Source organism: Miscanthus floridulus, chromosome 18, assembly GCF_019320115.1.
Source record: "Miscanthus floridulus cultivar M001 chromosome 18, ASM1932011v1, whole genome shotgun sequence".
NCBI classification, from domain to species: Eukaryota; Viridiplantae; Streptophyta; class Magnoliopsida; order Poales; family Poaceae; genus Miscanthus; species Miscanthus floridulus.
Window position 1 is genome coordinate 59,667,239 of NC_089597.1, and position 18,002 is coordinate 59,685,240.

The following is an 18,002-nucleotide window of genomic DNA, read 5'->3' on the forward strand; positions in this document are numbered from 1 at the left end:
TATTTTCCATTGAGGTCTATGTGATAATAGATCTCTATCATATGGCAGTTTGCACATACAAAGATTATAGAATCTAGAGAACGACGCAACACATCACAAAACTTCACCCTCAGTGAGGTGCTCTACCTTCCATCTTGCAACCCTCACGGTCAAGGGATGCGATCTGCTTCTTGACCGTGAGAGCTGCAAGATGGAATCACCAAATCTTGAAGAATGAGCACCTCGCAAACTTGAAGCACCCCCAATCAAGTATGGAGCCCCTAAACAGGAGAGAACCAGATGATTATAGATCTTCTATTAACACAAGATCTGCAAGAAGATCTACAATCATCAAGGTCAAGCTCCTGTTCAACGGCAGCACCTCGCCAAGAATGGAGAAGGAGCACCTCGCAAAACTTGCACCTGCATCTCAGTGAGGTTCTTTATATTCTATAATCTTGCTACCTCTGAGGGTTGAGGGATGCAGATCTGCATCTCGATGCTCAGGGGCAGCAAGGTTATGGAATCTAAAGCACCCAATCTTGAAGGCCTTCTCCAAACACCTATGAGATGCTTTATCTCCATCTTGTACCTCTCATGGCCAGACCATGAGAGGTGCAAGGATGAAGACAAAGCACTTCTTGGCAATGAGGAAAGATACAGTAGCTCACGAGTGTGTTGATTGAGCCCAAGAGGTGCATCCAGACCCTGGTTAAATAGGCCAACCTTGAAGATGGAGAAGTGTAAGTAATGGTGATGCAACTGTGTTGTGGGTAATTGGGAAATAACCCACACTGACTTTATCGCCGATAGACCAAACAGTCGTGGAGGGCCGACGGCCAAAACATGTATCCCAGTCATCTCGGCTTTTCATACGACTGAGAAAATACCACTGCCACATCTATTGTTAACCCATCGGTGGTAAAAGTTTCAACTACCTGTTTCCTTCCTCAGGAGGCCTCGCTATTGGTCCAACCGGCGGTGCAAGTATAACACCATCGCTTATATCACTACGGCAGTGAAAGTGGTGACAACGATATATCAATCTATAGTAGTGTATTGTCAATGAGTAAGGACGAAAACGGTCAAAACTACAAAAGAGGCTTCAATTGTTTCAACTTTCACGTATCCTCAAAATGAAATCGAATATCATATTGCTATAATCAAATATATATGGAGATCATATTACAAGAAAAATGAAAAACAAAACTATCCAATCAAAAACGGCTCGATATACCATGATCAATAGAATATGAAACCGCACTACTACACGCCAGTATAGCCCTTTTGGTGGTAAAAGTCAATGGTGATAATCAAGCTCATCGATGCTGGTTCAAATTGGCAGTGATAATATTATCACCACTGACTCATGTCATGAACCAATGGTGATGATGGATCCAAAAAATTGGCTAGCAGAGCCCACCGATTAGGCCCGCTAAGCCCATCGACGTGCAGACATTGCTGGTCACTGTTGACAGTCATTAAATGCCTATTTTGACCATTAACATTGCAGCAACAATGGGAGAAAACAATACCACAAGTAGTGATTTATGTTTATAATTCACATATTTCCACTTGTACTTGGAGATCTTTGGTCATGCAGGAAAACTATACAAAAATATCAAAAATCAAGCAACTAGAAGCAATTGGAGAAAGGTGGGCCACCATGGGCCACTTGGTGGCGCTGCTCGGCCCCACCATGGCACCGGCCGATGTGGCCCCACCAGTGCCACCTCACCAATCCATCTGAAATGGCCAAGAAACACACCTCCAAGCCTTCTCCACCATTGATTCCAAGTCGGTGCATGATCAAGGGCCGAAAAGAAGCATCACATGGATTGCTGACTCACCATCCGGTATGTCGGGTGCTCAAATGGACAAATGGTGTTCATACCCACACTCTACTACATCCCAAGGGGCCCCACAGTAAAGGAGGAGGGTCCACTCAATAGTGGGGAGCCGGCCGGCACCCTACCTACGCCGCCCGGCACCCCTCAGCCACTCCACCACCTCTCCTTCAGACATATGCAAGGAAACACACTTGGGAGCAATCCTATGTGTTGATTTATGGTGGTTCAAGGTTGGTTCGATCCAAGGGCAAGGAGAAGGTGTCACACGGATCACTGACGTGGCGATGGAGTAGCCCCTACTCCACCTAGCACTATAAATAGGACCATCACCCCTCACTTGTAACACACACCTACACACCACAAGAGAAACTCTCTCTTCTCTCAAGATGTAGTCTTAGTCTGAGCTTTAGTGGGAGTTAGAGTGAAGAGGAGCTCTTCCTAGAGTCTAGAGCGGTCTTCAAGAGTCTAGTATAGCTTTGTATCTCTCTTGTAGTACTTTCCTTATTTCAATATATTACTTTCTATGTAATATATTAGTATCTTCTTTATTGTTTATCTAGTTCATGCTTTGTTTTTTAGCTAAGTACGGTTAGCATAGTTGTATCACACCTTAGTATGGGATCTCCGCTCGCATCGAGTGCTTTAGTTACCATACGTAAGTAGAGTAGTAATCGTTAGCATAGACGTGGTGTCTAGTTTAGTGTTTACCTGAGTTTGCGCCCAATCCTACGGATAGTTGTGGTAGCCTCAGAGGTGACAGCTCTGTAAGGCCTTTGCAATCCATGACGTTCGGATTGGTGTTTTCGTAGAGCTTATTGGCAGCCTTCCCCCGACCACTCTTTCTCACCTTCTTCGAGGGTCGGAAAGGTACTATTGCTCCAAAGTGTTATTGTGTGTGATCACTATGTCTTACCCATTCCTAGTTATCTCATCTGGTCTGCTCTAGAATATAGAGAAGAATTTAGGAAACTCCCTCACTCGTTGTCCTTCCCATTTAGCTATGCTTTCACTTCATCCCTTCTAGAGTAGAGCTTCTTGTGTGTCACCCTAATTTATCGCATGTCACTTACCCCACTTTAGTTTAGTCGGTATACTAAGTTAGTAGATACATGATGGTTAGCTATCAACTTCTTTAACCACTGCTTCCCTATGGATAAATACGATATCCTAGAATACTCCCGGGTGAAAGCTATATCGGTATCCATGCGCTTACGGATTTCTTGGTGTGCGTTAATAAATACCAGTCACCTTATCCAGGTTGCACCGCCGCTGTGATATCTCCTTCAACGTTGTTGATGTCTCACACCGCTAGCCTTGACAAATATGCCTTTCCACCAGCCGATATGCCATGCCCCTGGCCAGATCTGCCTCCCTAGGCCTACCCGTACCGGAGTGGTGAAGTGCAACTGTAGTTGATTGGAGCTTTGGAAAGCCCATTGCTTAACCGGCTCGATCAAGCTCTCTTGGTGAAGAGCCAATCTGGTGTGATTGGAAGGCTCAATCAAGGTGTGTTAAAGTCTTTGAGTTTGCCTGAACGTGGAGTAAGGGTAACTAGCAAGTCACGGAGAACACAGTAAATAATTCCATATCTCCATTGTATTTTGTCCATTTGAGCTCATCTACTTTACGTGATTTATATTCATGTTGTTTATGTTCCACTACTACTAGAAAAGTTTATAGAGGAGGTCATAATCACTTTTCAGAGACAGGCATGCTACCCGCCTCACAATCATTGTCTGTGTTTTTTAGAGTTTTCTGAGGCAGGCATGATGCTTGTCTCTGAAAATGAATCACAAAATATATATAAAAAAAAAGCCCACTAGTGCGCCCGAGCCCACCAACATAGCTGCCACCGCTATCATCCTGCATTGTCGTCGTTGCTGTCTATTAGGGATGAAAACGGAACAGATATTTTCCGACCGTATTCGAAACCGAATCCGTTTAGAGAGATTGAGATATGTCCGTATCCGAGTCCGGATATCCAACATCCGATACCGTATCCATATCCGAATACTCAAATCACATATTTATGATGTCGATATCCAATCGTATCCTATCCGACATAGTTGACACTATCCGTATTCGAATCCGAATCCGGACAGAAATATAAAAACAAATTTAATATCGGTGATATCCGTCCGTATCCGATCCGTTTTCATCCCTACTGTCTATCCTGCATTGTCGTCGTTGCTGTCATTTGTTGACATCAACAGTGACAAACAGATAAAACCGCAAGTGTAGGACTATCAATGTAACTTTCGCCTGGGAATATTTAAAAGTGTCGATTTCCATGTGGAATGTAAAGTGGTCTAACAAAGGACTAGGTTTGTCCTAAGATGAAACAAGGGTATATGATAGATTGGGTAGAGAGATTTATATGGTTATGATAACTAGAAAGGTAAGGTAGATATAAAGGATGATCACTTCGGATCATTGTATGAGAATTAGCAGTGGAAAGGGGTGAGAAGGGCACTAAGGCTCCTAAAAGGGAAGGACCTACACTTTAAGAACTTACCTATCGTGGTGGAATATAGAGATCAAACACGGTTGTCACCACCTTCTAATTACCACAAGACAAACCATAGGGCAAGCCGTAGACACATGTAAAGATTATAGCCTATACACCACGTGTAATATATTTACTACTCTGATCCAGATCCCGACAAAATTGACTAAAGCACTCGATAAGAGCAGTGAACCAGTTAACAACTCAATTAAATACTTAACAGATCTAGGGAGTACCCACACACACACATATATATATATATATATATATATATATATATATATATATATATATATATATATATATATATATATATATATATATGGAGAGGCTATTCAGCAGCCGGCTACAAAATAAGTTATTCTGTAGCCACCTCTATTTACCATAATTTTATATACTAATTTACCATAATGTCAATACATATTTACGATAGTTTGGTTACTATAACACATGGGAATATTTACCATAACGTTATAGTAAACCACTTAGTAAGGAGTTACTGTAAATCTCGTAAATTAACATAGTAATTATCGTAACTCAAAGTGGCTACAGAATAAGTTATTCTGCAGCCAGCTATAGGATAGTAGTTATATATATATATATATATATATATATATATATATATATATAGTGGTTGAAGGTGGGCCCATTGATCCAAGTGCTCCAAATATAATTCATTGGATCAAACGCCATCAAACACACGATAAAGATCAAGGAACTTTGTGCTTCTTTTTTAGCTTTTGACTCGTGGAAGCTTTTTGGCTTTTGAAACCCAAGAAGCTAAAACAAATAGGGCCTAAAGTACAAAGCCACCATCGTGAAATAAAGACAAGTGTCGGCCCTTTTTTGAAACCATTGTTTGCTTGGGAGTTTTTTCTAAAGGCCCTTATACTTGAGAGTTAATAAGTTTTATAAATGATAAATGAGGTGCGGAAATGACCCCGGCAAGAGTGAATAGGAGAACTGTTATTGGAGACCATACGGGCGCTCCCAATGCAGAAACCATTATAGTTTCTATGGACATTAATTGTACTGCCACCTAAGCGTTTTGCTGATGTAGCAAGGTAGTTATTGAAGAGAGAGAGCAAAAATCATAGACACCGGGTCTAAGTTAGAAACCATGTCTACACAAGAACCAAGACATGAAGAGATGTGATTGGTAGAGAATGTAGAGAGAATGTTTGTGATTGGATAAAAAATTGTTCTGTACAAACTATCGGACCATAATTTCTATATGTAGTGTCTATGGAAATTAATAGCATTGGGACTGCCCTAATACAAATAAACTACATCAACCACGTCCCACAGAGTTCGTGCCTTGAATCCTTGATCCCTTAAACATGCCATTAACAAGTTTCTTTCCACGATAAACCGTATATACTAGAGAGATGCAGCGATCCTAAATAAAGGCTCACGGGAGTGAGGCTGAGGAGTGTTCAAAATATCTTGTGCACACTACACTAGTACACTATCACACCACGTCAATGTTCGATTGAGGTTGAGTTGATGAACCGGCAATATCTTCCGCACCTCTGTCACCGAATCTTTCAGTACCAACATCCACCTTAACTTCGCGTTTGATGTCACACGATCCGTCGATAGCTCCTGCTTCGATCGCCTCTAGATACATTGCCTTCACCAGGTTGATGAAGCGCCTCCTGAAACTCGGTACTCGGGACATGTTGGCCACAATCCCTTGCAACCTATTATGAATAGATGGGTTTGTTACTTGGAGTTGCTTCAGGTTTATTTATTGTTGAAAGTATAGCATGTGGAAATAAGGGTGCGCTTGTACGGTTGTACCTTCTGATTATCGCCTGCAGCTGACCTCTCTTTATATTGTCGTCTGAGGGGAAACCGGAATCGTCCCAGTCAGATGGCTTCTCGTTCTTGTTTGTCATGATCAGCTTCCTCAAGCACATCTCCTCGTCTTCAGTGATCTCCAGTTTCGTCATTTGATCCTTGATGACCAGAAGTGGCCCGAGCAACCAGTCAAATACTCTGTCTTTAGGCCAGTTGAAGTTTGTCACTTCGACATTATCAGCTACATGAACATACGAGCTATGTTGGTGAAACAAAAAGATGAAACAGGGACAGTGCACACTGAATCATATTGTTAGGTTTTGAAGTGGACATTCGTTCACATGTTGGGTACAGAATCGTACATATGAGTAAACCGTCCGAATCAGAATTTGCAGATCGTAACAGACACTGAAAGAGACACCAGGTAGGTAATTTAGTGCCTAACTTCTTGCATTTTCCTTTGGTGATATATTCCTCCATATCTTCGGCAGTTATCAGGCCCTCACTCAGTAATATCCTTCCATTGAGCTCACAGGAACGGAAGAACCAATCCCATATCTATGGAGTTTATAAGTGAAAAAAAAAGGAGAGGATATTAAATCTTAGTTGCTAGAACAGAGATATAGATCAGGCATGATTAAGAGAGAGGCATGATTAAGAGAGATTTGCATACTTGAATCGGTCTTAGTCGCTGGACTGTTTGCACGAATGTCTTTGATGGATGCAACACCCTTCTATGCTTATGATGGCCATTTTGTTGCCTCTCTTCAGGTTCAGTCATAAGCTTGTGCTCTTCCTTGCCAGTTTCACACTTCCTGACATCTGCTTTCCGATATTTGGGCCTGTCTGTCAAAAGTGGCTTACTGACAAATTGAATAAATAATCTATGCACATGGAAGAAATGGCATGCAAGTGATAAACAAATTGTAGATGGTAACTGCTAAATGTAATGGAAATATGAAATATACATCGAAACATACCTTGGGAGGCATGATCCTTCTCTCAGGTAAAGCAAATCATTGGTGTATTCATCAAAAATTGCTACTGCTGAAATCATGTATGCAAGTCCCATTTGGAAAGAAGCCTCCTGTGCATAATTGTAAAAGCATATGAGTATAGCTTACTTCATGTGTATTCTTGTTTCATCAGAGAAAATACTAGACAGACCTGATAAGCAATCAGTCCTGCACGAAAACCGAAAAAGAAGCTGCTGAAAAATGAAGCTAGTAACCCCCCAATCACAGCAAGTGACCATAGTATAATGGCCAAACCAGAAAAAGGCACACATACAGTTTCTAAAAATGGCCCTTCCCTTCTAACTAGATCCTCACATAACCTTTGCCATCCTTTCAACAACATGCAGGGGCTTTTCCACAAAGCCACTGCACTTATCATCAGCACATCCACTGGAACAGCGATAAAGGCAATGAGCATGCTTCGTGGTAGATAAGACAACCTACATCAAAGCACCGTATAATGTTAGTAACAAAACTGCACACATGATTTGATCTTTCCTCCGGTCATAAATGTCCAAAATTTATGTAGATTGGCAGCAAAATATTGAGATTACTAGATTCTTAATGAAAAAACTTTATAATGCATATAATTGTTTCATTTAATACAATATACTTTTAGTTAAGACGAAAAAAGGTTTGGCCTACACCATCCTTGGAGACTAATGGATGATGTTCTGTACACCATGGTAGCGAAGGAACCACTTGTCACAGAAGTTAATGTGCACACCAATGCACCAGCACCCGGCTGGCTTTGTGAACCCTAAGCCTGCTTCAGTGGAAGACCATGAACTAAGCATTGAACAAACAGCTACACAGTCTGGTTTACAGCCCTTCACTGGCAGCTGAGGTGGAAATGCAGATTGACAACATCACCACCAATGCAGCAACTGTATCGGTGATGCAATCTGACGGCACTAAATCCAGCTGTACTGCTACAATGAGTGATTTTTTTGAGATATACAAGGATAAGATCAATTCCTCGTTAGCATCACAACTACACTATCAGTACCATTACTAGCTGCATCACCCACAGGGAACACAAAGTAATCAACAAAAGAGTAGTCAGCTAGCTGATAAAAGCCAAGAACTTAAGGCAAAGATACTATCCAGTGGGCACAAGAATTCTCTAACAAAAGAGATTAGGTGAATTGTCACCTTTCTCCAAGAATATGGGTTCTGATCCGTTCAATCATTTTGCACAGCATTTCAAACAGCCCTCTTCCAAGATGAAGATGGAAGCATTAATGATTTTGGTTGAACATGAATGCACCGTTCAAAAAAGAAAGGGAAGAGCATCCAAGGCCGTGGAACTGACTATAAGGATCTGTCATAGTGTAAGGCCAATAGACCCTAGTGATCTGGTCAGAAGAACCCTGGTTGCTGCTATGTGATGACATGCAGTGGCCTGGAGAGGTAAACATCAGTTTGCACAAGGCCCCAATATCCCCATTACATGGTCCCTCCTGAAATATGTTTGGTCCGAAACATTGACCAGGATGAAGGTTTTCTGTTTTTTTTTTCCCCTGGGTCGTTTTCAGTATGTTGGGCTATTAATGATACACGTTGTTGCTCTAGAACTGTTGTGGGGTCATCTCTTCTCAAAAGTTTTGCTGCTTTAGTTGTTTTTTAGTCATGTTTTAGTAGTCAATTCTGAGCAAGTTGTTGAGTAGTAGTTGGCGGGGAGTGTTACTCCAGTGATCAGTGGTGTTCTGCTCCCTCCTGAGCAGGGTAGGTGTTTGTTTCTTGTAAGGTTTTAGGGTCCTTACAAACTGGGTCAATTCTCTTCTTATAATAAAACTACAATAAAGTTCTTCCCGTCCTTTCAAAAAGAAATAGATTGACTTAGGACAAACCTAAATGGACTTATATTTATGATCTGAGGAAGTATAAGTATGCTTATTAAGGTGTATGTTTTGAAGTTCAATATCGGTTGAAGATATATGCATGATTAGCATTGGTTCTGAAAAAAGATGTAATATGCTCAATAGTTGGTCTTGATTACTGGGAGAGGGAAAATGTAAGTTCAAAACATACTTGATGTCAAGAGGGGCTTCATCGTCCCCCATTTTCTCAATAAGATCATCCATGAAAGAGAAGTACGAGTGGAAGCAGAAATCGGTGACATCACGGACAACCGTGCAAGCTCCAGCTATTGTGCTTACAGTTCCATCCTACAGCAATGAGATGGTGTCAATAGAACTATTACACAGACTCCTACCCGATCAAAGGAAAGAATCTGAACCTAAAAGGCACAACCATACCATAAAACAATGAGTGAGCTTGTCAGTGACACCCTCGCCAACAGCCTCAAAGGTTGCCATAAGAGGTACAAAAACTCCATAGCCTATACCACCCAGAAGACTCCCAACAATAGCAAGCCCAGGCAAGAGAAGCAGCGGTAATGGTAACAGTGTTCCAATAAGAATCTTCAACTCCAGCCCGATCCTTTCGGTTCTGCAAAACCAGAACTAACAGAAATGATCACATCATTGATATCGCATTCATTTAATTAATCAGGATACAGATGAGAGGCAAGGAAATCACACAAAACTTGCCAATGTAGAGGAAGTTACCGTACTTAAGAACACAGTAGTATGTCCAGATGAAATGCGCAGGCCAGAGACCAATAATAACCGCAGAGCTCCCAAAGAATACGATGGAAGCCGTAACCGGACCGACTAGGACAGCTGCAGAAAAGAAGAGCGAATCATTTGCATCTGCCTGAACCACACATGACATGGACAATCGTTAACACTGAGCACAATACTACAAATGAAATCATCCACACAGAGACAATTCATAAATAAAAGCCGTGGCCAATCTGTGCTGCTGCTGTTACCTTTGATGGATCCCAGGAGCTGGAGGAGGATGAAGAAGGGCACGAAGGACACGAAGCTCCAGAGCTTGACGAGGAAACCCGCAGAGACCTGCATGGATCAGAGCGAGGCCTAGGTCCTAACCAATCGCCTCGCCTCGCAGGTCAGTATCACGAGCTCACAACTCTGCTGCTCGTATGTGTAGTCTTCTTGTTGTGCCCTGCCCTGCCCTGGCAGCGAAGCCGGAAGCCTCTGTAACAGGCTAGCAGCAGCGGGAAGGACAGGAGAAGAGAAAAGAGAGTTGGACGCCTGCAGGACGAAGGTGTTCATCGGCATGTGAGAATCAGAGGCGGTGTGCTTTGGGACTCGCCACGTGTTGGTCTGCATGAGCCACGGGCCACGCCGTATACACGACGGTGTGGGCCCACTCCCTAGAGATGTGCATGGCATCACAATAGATTAGAGGGGGGAAATCATGACCTTCTAACACATCAGAAGAACATACTTGATTTTTTATTCAGGATGCAGAATAACCTGAATGAAATGCTATCAGGAGCGTTGCCAGAATTCCCCAAGTGCCGGGTCCAGAGCTACAGATTCCACAAACATTGACCAGGATGAAGGATTACAAAGCAGGGGAATCAAATGTCACCATGCTAATTATGTTTTCCCCATGGACAACAAACTGATAATACGTCATGTGAACATACAGCAGCTAGGAGAGGACTACATGCTACAGCAATGTCATAGTGACAAACATTGATACATGATCAGCCCAAGGAAAGAGAGGCAAAATGGCCATGTGTCATCAACTGTCCGCACTGGTGGTTTCCTGCCAATGCAGCTCGTGACGATAAAAAAGTGGCGCTAAACTTGTCCACCAGTCAAGAAACAAAATGGTAATAGCCCAGGCCTGATTACAGAGCTATCTAATGTGGATGATCATCTTGTTGAAGAAATCCTTGTTCTCAGGAAAATACTCCAGCAGCTCGTCTTTGGTCACCCACGCGAAGTCCTTGCATTTTCCAATATGGTATTTCGTTGTGCCAACCACTTGTGACTTGAAAAAGAAACGCTGCGAAAAGCATAACAGGATTAATGATACAGAGAATTGCCAACGAACAGATCTTCCTAGCATACAAAGCCTAAACAGAAAAGCAAAAGCCAGTGCTGACAAGCGATGAGGAAACATGGCAATGATATTAGTGAACTAATTTCCTTACAACACGCAAGGAACTACAATGTATTGCAAAGAGCTTTCATCAATTGGTCAAATGAATTAGGCACCTTGAATGGTGAAGCACTTGAATCCGTTTGTTCAACTGCCATATGAGCCATTGGAGCATTGCCAACAAAGTATGTATGGTCAAGTCCCCCAAGAACAGATTTTAATGCAGCCTCGGCACACTGAAACAGAATCCAGTATATAAGAAACCACATATAACTTCTTCAAATCAGTCGTGCTTTTAAGGATGTGATGTAGGCAAAAGAAACTGAAAGAAGACTACATAAAAAATTAATTGATAGTTTTTCATTTGTAAAATTGCAGAACTGCATACCAGTCGCATAGTTTCTTCATTTTCGTATACTTTTTCCGGAAAATGCCATACAGGCTTTCCATCCAGAGCCCCATAAGCGTTGCCATACAGCAGGAGATAAAGTTTATTATCAAGAGCTCGTTGTAAAGACCTACATAAAAACAATGGTTCAGTAGGGGATTGGACAGCGCAGTACTTAAAAGCTAAGAAATGCCATGGAACTAATTCATAAAATATATTCAACTTTCAGCGCAATTCTATGGTGCCACACTTGCAAGTTGAAAAAACAAATCCTCATCATGTCGATTAAAAAGTTGCCCATGACAAATGCCTATTCAAGTCATCTTTGAGCAGACACAGAGAATAACATCAATGAATGTTTTAGCTATGAACCCATCCAATGATGCTCTCCTATTTCAGCTTCTCACAAGAGCAGACACATTGTAGCGATCGTGAATAGCCTGTTGTGATCTGCATTACTTGCCCTCAAAACAAAAGTAGCATAAGACTTCGACAGCTTGTACTTTGAATCATATGGAGCTATAAAAGTTGCTGTAGCACAGGTCATGATGGGCAACTAGCCAAGTACAACTAAAGCAATACACATGTTTGAAGATTGTAAATCAAAATCAATTATAATGTGTGTACCACTGTAAGAAGTAGAACAGGGAAGCACCAATGAATTGCTAAAGAATGGGAGAAATCCATAGCTTTCAGGGGTAGAAACTCCCTCCACAATCCATATTCCATATCATTGGATAAATACAAGAAATTCTACCACAAATCGAAAGAAAAATAGAGACCTATGATTATTTCATGACCAAACTGCAACGCGTATTCAATGATATTTTTGGTATTATGGTTGCCTCACAAATGGAAGCTATATTTTAATTAGAGGCATTGCACAGACAAATGTAATTTCATTGCACAATCACATCTGCAGTCCAACTAGTTATCATAGTAATTAGAGACATGCAAGACACGGACACCTGAGTGTATGGATACAAACAATAACCTTAAGGCATGCCAATCTCTGCCCAGAAGAACCATATAGAAAGACATGGAGGTGCAAAACTTACTTCCGGTCATTTGTTTTGTCAGCCTCGGTAATCCTTGGAGCAGGGACATAATCAATATGATAATCACCCTTACCCCTACAGAAAGAAAAGAGTTAGGATATTTTTCACACCCAAATAAAAAAGGGTCACTCAAAGGGATAAAACTGAGAAGGCCATAGTAAAACTCCCATGTATCAGAGTCAGAGACGAATCATAGCTTATAATAAAACATGTAGTGGCCTGATTCACATAATGAAGACATGTCTAAGTTTATTTATCACTTCGTTTTTTTTAATCAAGTCCCAATCTAGTCTGTTCTACATTTAAGTATAGAGCTCAAGTATGTCTATCATCTATCATGAGTCTATTTGCAATTTCTCTAAGTGTGACCCAACATGGGTACCTTTTTACGTTTTGGTCCTATTTTAGTAGAGTAGAATCATTCGTCTGCCACTACCAATAAGGTCGTGGTATTAGGGCTGCCCCAATATCAGTTTCAGGATTATAGGAGAAATTATTATGTTTCTAACACACAAAATTCAACATAATTTTAAATCCACAATTCCAAATGCAAATTCAAACATAACATATGGTCTAAAAAATGCATAATAAGCTAATTCAAACATAAACATAGGGCTTGTACACAGAGCATCATACACTCCCATTTCCACTCCCACTCCCTCCATTCTAATACATTTGCATTTTATTGATAATTGCCAAAACACTCAGTAAGATAGTTGCAAAGTATATGTAATACTCCATTACTCCCTCCATATATTCTAAATTGTAAGTTGTTCTGGCTTTTCTAGGTGCATAGCTTGTACCTACATATACATTATGTCTAGATATATAGCAAAAGCAATGTGTCTGAAAAAGCCAAAACGACTTACTATTTGGAAAGCACCGCCTATGTCTTTTTTCTAAATACTAATCAAGACCCTGTACTAATGCACCACAAAAGCATACTATTTTTCTCTCTTCTGGCAATTTTGGAAGGGTTGTTTGTGCTTATGCACAACGAAAATGCACTCATCCCATCCCATTTTAAAGTTGAATTTGTTACCCTACCCTCACAGCAAAATCAGAACAACCAGGAATAGGGGCAGTGAATTAGGAAAAATAAGTCTATGACACAAGGGACACAAGGGAGGGGGAGGGGCATCACCTCGCGTCGGCCTTGCCAAGGACCTCTTCGGGGTATTGCCGTCTGTACTGCTGCCTCCACCGAAATCTAAACAGAGAAACGAACCAAAGCCACGCAAAACCAAATAAGCATAACGAAGCAAGATCATATAAGGGTAGAGCGAACTGGATGAGCGGATCTGCCGTACGAGAATTCTTGGAAGGCGTAGACAACGGGATGAATCTTGGGGATGACGATGGGGAGGCGCTCGAACAGCACCGACGCCACGAGCTTCCCGTCGGCCGTTTCCTTAGATGAAGCCAGCACAGAGGAGGCGGAGGAGCTGAAGCCGCGCGGTTCCCGGAGAGACCGGCAAAGAAGGCTCACCGTCGCCGGCAATCGGGACAACATGGTGGGGGGCGGCGGTCGGGTTCGGGGGTGGTGCCGCGCCGCAACGGTGTGAGGAGGGAGCTGGGAAGAAGGCGAAGGAAGAACCCTCTCTGCCTAAACCGTAGCCTCGTGGGCCTTGTCTCTACGGGCCGGAGCCCCCAACAATGCGCTCCCACTCTCTTTGCTTCATTGTTTCCCTTTTTCTGATTTCCTGGGGAAAATCAGTAGCGATGAACCATCAAGCAATCATAGGCACCTATAGTAATTTTTTACATGCATATATATACAGTTAGTGTCTGATTGATTACTCCAACTATGATAGCCTGCATAAGAGTCTAGCATTGGATATCCAATCCAGCATAGCCTTATGCTTTTAACCGGTGTTTGGTTGTCTACGTTTTGCTCTTTGCACACCTTGAAACTTCGTTTGGTTACATGCACTAGTTGTTGGAATGCAAACTGATTGTGTTCGTTCGGTTGCATAACATGTATATGGTCACCGATTCTCATAGATGGGTAACGTTACCCCTTCTCCATCCTCAACCATACGCCTTTGTCTCTTGCATCCCCTCTTACTCACCGACGTCATCTCTCCCTCACGTGTGATCTCCCTCCCTCTCCCTACGGTGGAAGCAACCATGGAAGCAGGCCATGAGGAGATCTCCCAGAGCTCAAGGGTGCGGCCCGCCCAGGCCTACCGCGGGTCGGATCCTGTTACAACGGCAAGGGTGCGGCCCAAGCTCAGGATTTTGCTCCGACGTGCAGCATCTCGTAGAGGGAGAGCGGTGTGGGAGGTCGAGGTCGATGACATGGTGTTTCGCCTTCCTGGCCTGTCTCGGCGGGGATCCTACTTCTGCGGCGAGGGTGCATCCTGAGCTCGGGATCTTGCTCCAGCGCGTGCATGTGCTTCGGCAATTGGGATCCTGCTCTTCGGAGGGTGCTCCAATGGCGACGCAGCTCAGGTCATCGGCGGCGGTGGTGCAGTTGCCCTACGATGATGGGGCGCGGTGGCCAGGGGGTGACCTTGTAGTGAGATTGGGCGGTGTGGGTATCACTAGGAGACTGCACAACAGATGCAAAGCTTGGGCAGTGGCCTACAGTGTGGGTGCAAGCGCGCTCCTGCACAACTAAATATTGTTGTGCATGTGCCTGTGAAAGGTCCTTATTTGGTTTTGGTAATTGAGTGACAACCTAGGTGGACTAATTGTGTTTGATGTGAGATACATAGGAAATTAGTCCACAGGTACATGTGTGTGAGCAACATATGTCATGGTGGTGAAAATGGCTCGGAGATGTTGCAAAGCTCACACATGTGATGAAGGAGCTCATTGCATATGAGACATGACATGGAGTCATGTGACTAAGGTAGAGAAGATCAAGATAAGGCTTGGCTTGATGGACCGTAAAAGCATCTAGGCCCCTAGTTGGGTTTCGGTGATTAATGACAATACGTGATTACTATGACTAATGTATGTTTTGCAGAGGCAATTAAATTAGGTCATGGTAATGGAGATCGATTGGGCTATCATGGTGGTCATGCCCTATGATGGAAATCATTTTGGTTTTCAAAGGATGAACGATAAGGTTAAAGAAGGACTAGTTCTAAGTGTCGATTGGAGTGGAAGAGACACTTAGAGTAGTTTAGAACTTTGTTTTTCCTTTGGTCGTACTATTAAGGGTGGTATTAAGGGGTGTACGGACGGGTAGCTTGACCTAGGTGAGTCTAGTGAGTTAGGTGTGGTGCACACTTTGCTAAATCTAGCACTAGGTAGCTCCTAAAAAGCCCTTAAATCCATTGGAGCAAACTGCATTCACATATGATCGAGAGTTGGAAGTGAATGGAGGGTCAAATACTGACCGAACACTGGCTCCAGGGTGATCGGACGCTGGCGCAGAGTCTGGTCAGTTCATTTGATCAAGGTAAAATCGTCTGGTGCGATCGAACGCTGAGTCCCAGCGTCCGGTCGACTCCAGTAAGGTTCCAGAGAGGGAAATCACGACCGAAGGCGTCCGGTCAGTGTTGACCGGACGTTGTCCAGCATCCGGTCACAACTTAAACACTGGAGTTCGGGGAGAACTGACCGAAGCATCCGGTCACCCCGTAGAGGCACATAATGGTTTATTTTTCAGCCATGGTTATAAATACTTCCTCTATTCATGTGTGGGGGTACTTTTGCTCATTCCAACAGCTAAGAAACACCTTTGAGAGTGCCAAGAAGAGCAAGGTCCTAGTGAGGTGATTGAGATTTGAGAATCCCAAAGAGAGCCCTCATTAGTGAAAGCAAGAGTAGCAAAGTGTGCATCCACCCTTCTCATTAGGCTTATTGTGGTCAAGTGAGAGTTTGTGCTTGTTACTCTTGGTGATCGCCATCACCTAGATGGCTTGGTGGTGATTGGGAGTTTGGTGATCATCCGGCGGAGCTTGTGGATGACCCAACTCAAGTTATGAGCGGTTGTGGGTGATTCTCCGCGACGGAGCATCAAAGAATCAACCCGTAGAGAGCACTTGATCCTTGCGCGGATCAAGAGGGAGCTACATCCTTGCACTGGTGCTCCAACGAGGACTAGTGGGGAGTGGCGACTCTTCGATACCTCGCCAAAACATTGCTGCATTCCTCCTTCTCTCTTTACTTTGTGTATTTACTTTGAGCAATTCAATTCTTATCATTTACATTCATAGAATTGTCATGCTAGAGTAGAATTGGAACATAGGTTGCTAAACTTTTGTGCGGTAGATCAATAGAAACACTTTCTAGGCACAAGGGGTTAATTGGGCTAACCGTAGGATTTAATTATTACAAAGAAATTTCGAATTAGCCCAATTTACCCCTCCCCTCTTGGGCATCTTGATCCTTTCAATTGGTATCGGAGCCTCATGCTCACGTTTAGGCTTAACCGCCTAGAAAAAGATGTCTCACGAGGATGGACCTCCTCCTATCTTTGAGGGGGATGATTTTCCATATTGGAAAATCCGCATGGAGGCATATCTAGAAGCTTTAGATGTTGGAATACTTAGAGCTGCCTCACAAGGCTTCCCAAAACCTCGGGATACTACACACCTACAAGGCGATGAGATGAATTACAAAAAATGGAATGCAAAGGCTTGAAACACCATCTTTAGAGGCCTTTGCAAAGATGTGTTGAACCGGGTGAGAAACCACAAAGACGTCCATGCACTATGGTTGGACATTTCTACACTCAATGAGGGAACAAAGAGTAAGCATGAGGAACGCTATCATCTTGTCATGAAAAAGCTTAACTCTTTTGAGATGCTTCCTAAAGAATATGCTAATGAAATGTAGTCACACTTGAATGTTCTTGTAGAGAAAGTCAATGGGCTTGGACTCACTCAAATGCAACCATCTGATGTTGTAAGAAAGATCTTGAGTGTCCTCCCCATTGACAAATATGGGCATATTGTGACCATGCTTCATCAAGGTGATCTTTCCACCGCTACACCAACACAAATCTTGGGAAAGATCAATGCTCATGAGATGTACATGCACATCACACCACAAGATGGCTCATCCTCCACTAAGAAGAAAGAAAAGGACTTAGCATTCAAAGCTAGCCAAGAGAAGGGCAAAGCAAGGCTTGAGTATGAGAGTTTAAGTGATGATGAAGTTGATGATGCAAGCATTGCTCTCATGGTGAAAAGAACCACCAAGATGCTAAAGAAGCTCAACAAGAGTGGCATCAAGTTCGATGGCAAGAAGAAGTTCTTCACAAGCTCTAGAAGGAAGCCAATCTCAGAGATAGATTGCTAAAATTGTGGAGAACTTGGTCATCTAGCACATCAATGCACAAAGCCCAAGAAAGACAAGTACAAGAATAAGTACAAGGGCAAGAAAGATGACTCAAGCAATGAAGAAGAAGAAAAATAAGCCATATAAGAAGAGAGATGGCAAGAAGGACTTCCACAA

General features: G+C 42.8%; 2 protein-coding genes across 3 annotated transcripts; both read right to left on the reverse strand.

Moving 5' to 3' along the window:
* Positions 1-5,510: 5,510 nt before the first annotated feature.
* On the reverse strand, positions 5,511-9,862 carry LOC136522842 (uncharacterized membrane protein At3g27390-like). Of its 2 annotated transcripts, none has more exons than XM_066516640.1 (9): positions 9,733-9,862; positions 9,416-9,622; positions 9,189-9,325; positions 7,306-7,594; positions 7,119-7,225; positions 6,812-6,980; positions 6,501-6,696; positions 6,139-6,379; positions 5,511-6,038 (listed from the first exon to the last, which is right to left on the reverse strand). In XM_066516640.1, the coding sequence occupies exons 2-9, from the start codon at positions 9,473-9,475 to the stop codon at positions 5,807-5,809; spliced, it is 1,431 nt and encodes a 476-aa protein (XP_066372737.1). In that variant the 5' UTR covers positions 9,476-9,622; positions 9,733-9,862; the 3' UTR covers positions 5,511-5,806. The 2 variants fall into 2 exon arrangements, with proteins under 2 accessions (XP_066372737.1, XP_066372738.1); XM_066516641.1 differs by having other exon boundaries at positions 9,416-9,608; positions 9,733-9,839.
* Positions 9,863-10,754: 892 nt separating this feature from the next.
* Positions 10,755-14,229, reverse strand: LOC136522200 (large ribosomal subunit protein mL46-like). Its single transcript, XM_066515997.1, has 6 exons — positions 13,898-14,229; positions 13,732-13,797; positions 12,588-12,662; positions 11,530-11,659; positions 11,258-11,377; positions 10,755-11,045 (listed from the first exon to the last, which is right to left on the reverse strand). The coding sequence occupies exons 1-6, from the start codon at positions 14,098-14,100 to the stop codon at positions 10,896-10,898; spliced, it is 744 nt and encodes a 247-aa protein (XP_066372094.1). The 5' UTR covers positions 14,101-14,229; the 3' UTR covers positions 10,755-10,895.
* Positions 14,230-18,002: the final 3,773 nt, after the last annotated feature.